Source organism: Phalaenopsis equestris, unplaced genomic scaffold (assembly GCF_001263595.1).
Source record: "Phalaenopsis equestris unplaced genomic scaffold, ASM126359v1 Scaffold000287, whole genome shotgun sequence".
Taxonomy (NCBI): domain Eukaryota; kingdom Viridiplantae; phylum Streptophyta; class Magnoliopsida; order Asparagales; family Orchidaceae; genus Phalaenopsis; species Phalaenopsis equestris.
Genome location: NW_018164729.1, coordinates 1,468,464 through 1,474,753, shown reverse-complemented (window position 1 = coordinate 1,474,753; position 6,290 = coordinate 1,468,464). Strand labels below are relative to the sequence as shown.

The 6,290-nt window shown below is 34.3% G+C and overlaps 1 protein-coding gene across 5 annotated transcripts in view; it reads left to right on the top strand.

The window, feature by feature from the left end:
* The first annotated feature begins 1,342 nt into the window (after positions 1-1,342).
* Positions 1,343-6,290, top strand: part of LOC110025026 (protein NEOXANTHIN-DEFICIENT 1) — a 19,093-nt gene continuing 14,145 nt past the window's right edge. Inside the window, exons 1-8 of one of the 5 annotated variants that reach the window (XM_020725262.1) lie at positions 1,343-1,714; positions 1,827-1,889; positions 4,533-4,627; positions 4,749-4,832; positions 4,919-4,982; positions 5,214-5,260; positions 5,784-5,838; positions 5,949-5,987. In XM_020725262.1, the coding sequence (XP_020580921.1) occupies positions 4,560-4,627; positions 4,749-4,832; positions 4,919-4,982; positions 5,214-5,260; positions 5,784-5,838; positions 5,949-5,987 (357 nt within the window). In that variant the 5' untranslated portion in view covers positions 1,343-1,714; positions 1,827-1,889; positions 4,533-4,559. The remainder of the gene's footprint in view (positions 1,715-1,826; positions 1,890-4,532; positions 4,628-4,748; positions 4,833-4,918; positions 4,983-5,213; positions 5,261-5,783; positions 5,839-5,948; positions 5,988-6,290) is intronic. The other 4 variants (XM_020725258.1, XM_020725257.1, XM_020725260.1 and 1 more) reach the window with 4 other exon arrangements.

Below are 6,290 nucleotides of genomic sequence, written 5' to 3'. Positions count from 1 at the left end.
TATAACTCCGAGCAACAATGATGTAATTTTTACATTTTTATACTCCTATCATCTATAAATATGATGCCCTTTTTCATATAAGGAAACTAAGGTCATTTGGGTTTTCCATTCATTTAGGCATAGCTCTCATCTTGTATTGCAACACTTCTTTCAATATATAAAATGCATCTAAGAGCCCACGAAAGATATCTTCTTTGCTCCCCTGAGGTCAATAATTACATTACTTTTTCTCTCAGTCTCTTTTTCCATATCTATCAGTTTCTATGCTCTATTCACTAGACATGATCTACGTGATAAATTAAAATTCAATAATATCAGAAGCAAATATTATATTTAGTGTGTATATAGAAATATACATCTATTAAGTCACACATAAATAATTTCTATTTCTATCATTTAATATTAATGATTGTTCATAAAATGGCTAATATTTTTTGCTATTGAATTGCCGTGCAAGCATCTTCGTAGCACATTGTCCATAAAATATACTTGCCTATATCTAAATTTGTAAATTTAAACTCTGTTATATCGAAGTAAAAATTAATGAAGGGTACACTCATCAAGGACTATCGATCATCCAAAGTCCAATAAGGAGACGCCACGTGTAAAGTGGACCCATCACAATACACTGTGATTGATTCACTTTACACGTGTTGCTCTCCTATAAGACTTCGAATGCATCCGGAGTTTCGACCTAATTTTTTCTCGTCAATATGAGAAAAATTTGCGTACGTAAGACATTTTAAGAGCCGCATATATCAGAGTTTATTTAGAGGGTATTAAGGGGTTATATCCGCGTTATACCCCTGTAGGCTGTAATATCTCCGTAATCTACTTATAACATTCCAATACCCCCTGAATAACCTCTGATGTACTCAACTTTACAATAGGAGATGTTTCAAATAGGGCTGTCAAAACGGCTCGTTGTTCGAGAACAGCTCGTGTTCGACTCGTTAATTTCGTTCGATAAGTTAACGAGCCGAACATTGACTAAGATGCATTAAGTTTATATATATATATTAAGTTGTATTTTAAAAAAATCTAATTGACTACAAGGCTACAAAGATGTATAATCAATTAAAATATTGATTAAGAAAATAGAATAAAAATTATTAAATTAGATTCAAATTATGTTTTAATATAAATAATAATTTTTAAATATTGCTCAAATTCTTATTGTCTTATGTCTTATGTCTTATGATTACATGATTAGAATTGTTAAAAGGACACTTTTGTTCGTGAACAGCTCGTGTTCGGCTTGTTAAGCAAACGAGCGGAACATGAACACATTTTTTAGACTCAAAATATAAACTAGGTTTAGACCCCTAGTTTCAAAAAGAAAACTTATTTTAATAATGGGATGAGGAAGTCAAGTGTCTAACTCGGCGTACTCGTCTTCTACCGCATTGTAAGCTCCGGCTGAGAACCTCTATCGCAAAACCCTATTGGTTCCCTGCTCCTCTCTGCGGTCGAACTCACGCTGCTCTATCTCCCTCTCCGATCCAGCACATGGCAGCACTCCGTCGCTTGAGACCCGTCCCAGATCCCTCCCTTCTTCCCTCCAAAGAGCAGCTCCATTGACTCAGCATCTCCTGCCAACCTCACTCCCCCAAATCCTCCTTTCGCAGACGTCGGGAGCTCTTGGGCTCACCGGCAGTGCTTGTTCTCTTTAACAAGAATAGGATTGCTCCCCGCAGCTCTTTTCTTCCTCCGGGTATCAAACCAACCCAGCAGCCCGTTTCTCAAGCTTGCAGCCTCCATCTTCTAATTCCCTATCTACTAACCCTTATTATTCCACCATTCTTCCCTTGCTCCCAAACTCAAAGTCCAGAAGGTCCCAGCAGCTCCCTTTACTTCTCGAGCTCATCAAACTTGGTAGTTGCCTTAAGGTAAATGGAAGAGAAATGGATTTACAATTTCTGTGAGATTTATTGTTTTAATTTTGTTATTTTTCGATGCTTAAATCCTACCCGATTTCAGCTACCAAATAGTTACAAAGATTAAATCTCATTTTAACTGTGTTGTAAAGTTTCCCTTTATTGCGATGTTAAGAATCTGTAGGTTTATAATTGTAATTTTGAATGTATTTTAGTGAGGCCGCAATCAGATTCAAGGTTTTGCAGGATTTTTGGTTGCCATTTGAGTGATTTGATTGCAGGATTTATGGCTGCTGTTTTAATTGTTTTAAAAGGTTCATATTATACTCATATTTATATTTGTTGCTTGCTAGAAAATTCGCAGCAGTAGAGCGAGAATTTAACGTCTTAGTGCTGTGTGAAAATCTAAAACACATTGATAAGAGAAAAACAACGGAAAGAGACAATAAGATTTTTTTTTTTTTGTGAAAAAATCTTGGAAAGAGAAAAAAACCACAAGCTCTGGTCTAGTTAAAATCATACACTATCTAATTAGGAGTACAAATGATCACTCTTCACATGCATTAGGGAAGATAATATTTCAAAAATGGTCACAAATTTATAGTAGTAGTTTAACAACAAAAATCATAATTGGACTACAAAAGTTACATTTGGCGGCTACAATAATAGTAATTGGTCACAAAAGTTATATTTGGTTGCTATAATGGTCGTAGTTAGCTCTAACAAATGTTGGTGGCCAGAGCCGTAATTGGTGGTGGTTGATAATGACCGGTGGTTGATGATTGGGTAACTGATGATAATTACCGAGACTTTAAGAATTAGGCTTTAGTAGTCATCTCACTCTTCTATTCTCTTCCCTCTTTAGGGGGCCTATTTATAGTTTTTGAGAGAGACTTTTTTATAAATTTTATCAATATACCAAAACACTATAACGGATGATCTACATTGAATCCCATGATCACATGTAGTTTTTTCAATATTTATGTATCTTAATGATATCAGAATTGAATGATCTCGTACTTGTCGGATTACTCCAATCGAGCCGCTCGACTTGAATATAAATAAGCCGAAGTTTGAAATGGATTGTCTTTCCAATTAATGCATCAATGTATTTGATTGTACTTTAAGTGTTTGATTTAGACTTATTTTGACTTGAATTAGGTCTCTTTTAGCATCACTGCGTTCATCTTGTAGAGACGATTAATTTGATTATAATTTTGTGAAAATTGAGGCACGGATGATCATGAATTTAAATTTAGATTATTTTTTATTCAAAATGTATCGAGATTTGTGCTTGATGATAAAAATTTCTTGATGACACATCAATACTTGAAACTGAAACAGTAGATCTTGAAAATCAATGGTTATCATTCCTATTGTTCTGAAAAAAATTGAGGCTAGATATGTATATCTAGAAGTTTTGTAGGGTTCACTTTGTCATTTTCGGGATTTGGCATTATAAAGTATTTACATGCATATATATAAGTAAATTTGTTTTTTAATATAAAATTTAAAAAATATGTAGAATTTGATTTTTATAATTTATGATATTTTTATAAATTTAAACCAAATTGTATACACATTTATATGTAACAAAAACAATTGCTTAACATTTTTGTAGGGATTAAAGTTTTCATTGCCTATTTTTTTGGGTGAGAAATGGGAACTAAGATTCACAAGGATTTAAGATTGTCATTTGTTGTCTTGTTAGGTTTAAGTTAATCTTGTCAGCCACTTTACATGAAATAAATAAATAAATAAATAAATATATATATATATATATATATATATATATCTGTGTGTGTGTAGATGCGGTGCTAAGTTCTTTAGGGCTGTTGGATATGTGTGTGTGTGGGTGTGTGTGTGTGTGTGTGGGTGTGTGGGTGTGTTTGTGTGTTTTTGTGTGTGTGTGTGTAGACGCGGTGCTAAGTTCTTTAGGGCTGTTGGATATTAATGTAATCGGCCTGGAAATAGTCACAGGTGAGATTCATTATTGTTGAGGCATTGAATTAAAGGCGAGAATTTTTAAAGTGTGACTAAATATTTAAATTCTTCCCTTATATGATTAGATTGCATTGGGCAAACCGTGTTTATTCCACTCAATAATTTGAATTAAGCACATTAGGAATCATGCACTTATTTTAAGAATTCATAAATTATGCCACTGGATGTATGTGGAGGTTCTTAAATGAAGGTTTCTTGCATACCTCTTGGATTTAAGGTTTTTGGAAGGCTATCAACTTTAGTTGTGCATGCAAGAAAGTAAAGGTTTCTGTGAGGTACTCTCGTGGTGTGAGATTATTTGGATTCCCTCTTCTTCTTCTAAGTGTGGGTGTACTTTGAAAATTTATGAAGAGTGGCGAGTGTCCTGATATGTATTTCAAGATTTTGGCTTTTTTTTTAATAGATATGATCATTTCTCATCTGTTCTAGATGTAGGCTTAATTGAGGCCAAACTACATAAATCTTGGTGTTTTCTTTGTGGTTGCCTTGTATTTACCTTTTTTATTTGTTTGTGGCACATAGTTCATGATTCTGGTAGCACTTTCGTTTCAAGCTATTTGGTGCACGTATTTCTTTGTATTTAGTACAATTTACCATTTATTACTTCCATGATGAAGAATTTTTTTAATTCTTTCATGTTCGATGGACTAGATATAGTGTAAGCAAGGGGAATAGACCATGGAAGATTCTAAAGCACAATTGTCTTCTGGATATGCTATGGGACCACCTTGGTTATTCAAAGGAAGGAAAGACTTTATATCTTGGCTTACTTTTGAGTTATCTTATTTAGCATTATGAATCCACACGAGTCTTTTCAGGCACCGGCGAAGATCTTAATTCATCAAATTCGATTCGTTTGATTTTCAGTGCACTGTACCAATTGCATCTTGTTAAAGCAGAAGTTGCTCGCGCTTTCATTCCGAAGGACTTTAAACTAGTTGAAGCATTTGGGTATTTTAACATTCTTCAGATATTGCTTTCATAATTTTGCTCATTGAAAATTGTTGTCTCAGATGTGATCCAACTTATTTTTACAGCTATACACTTGGAGGTTTCTTCCTTGCTTGCTATGATGATAGTCCGGTGGGAAGGTTTGATGAGGTTCCGCATGTTTATGCTCCAAAAAAACCAATATGAAATTTCTTTGTGGTTGCTGTTTTGAAGGACATTTTCTGTTAGGTTTCTTTATTGTTTTAGAGATCTATGCATGTAGCATCTTATCTGTTTTAGAGATCTATGCATGTAGCATCTTACCGATTGATGATGTTTGTGAGACATACTTATTGTTGGAACTATTCTCTGACGTAATGTACTTCATTTTGTTATTCTTAGCTAGTGGTGATTGCAGGCATTGTGTGGAACCCTCCAACTTCTTGTGCGTAAGCATCTTTTTTATGTTTTCTGACTGAAAGTTTTTGGTAAAAGAAGTGCACTCTTGCTTGTACACTTTTACTTAAGTTATATATATATATATACCAATTTCCCATGCACTAGGCCCCATGATGAGGGCTCACGCCATGTGCCTAAATATTCGAGAACCCAGCGCCACTGAGGATCGAATGTGTGACCTGAGGGGACTTACAGTGAATCCCGCCAACCAACAGACCACGGCTTGCGACACACACACACAGACACACACACACACACATATAAATTGTTTATTCTTCTTTATTGGCTGCCCAGGAGAGATACTATTGCTATTAATACGGAAAAAAACTAATTATGAACAAAAAACTACTGGTCTTTCTTTTTTAAAAGATGATAGAAATACTGTTCATTATCATGCTTTAATCAAAAAGAGAAGAAGGCAAAATTATATTGTGCGAATCAAACATTATAATGATAACATTATTCAACCTCTTACGAGTTTCTTTACTGCTTTTCTTGATATTTCTCTGGCAGGTGGGCTGCTAGAGTGTTGGTTAGCAAGGAAGAAGCCTGTCGGCATGGGTGCAAGGTATTTTAGACATCTTGTACAAACCTTTTCCTATGCAGTGTTGCTACCATTACTCTACCTGAAGAAGCCACGTATTTTTATTTTTATTTAATTTTTTTTTTTGGTTGTAGGAAATTGGTCTCCCAAGCCATGTTGGAATATTCTCGAAGGTAGGTTTTATAATTCGGAGCTAAATTGCTTTACATCTCAAGGCTTAAAGTCCTACATATCTCCATAATCTGGCAAAGTTTTATTCAGAGTTTTAGGACTATTCTAATCTTTTCATGGAGCGGGGTTTGTTATCCGTAGTCAAACCAATAATATCTCCTAAAATATGTATTTCCTTCATTCCCTCTATGTATGATAAAATAGATAACAATGGGACTTAATATCAAATAAACGTGATTATTCATAATTGAATAATGTGGAATTACGCTCATTATTATTTACTTTAATGTTATTTAGTACTTGCT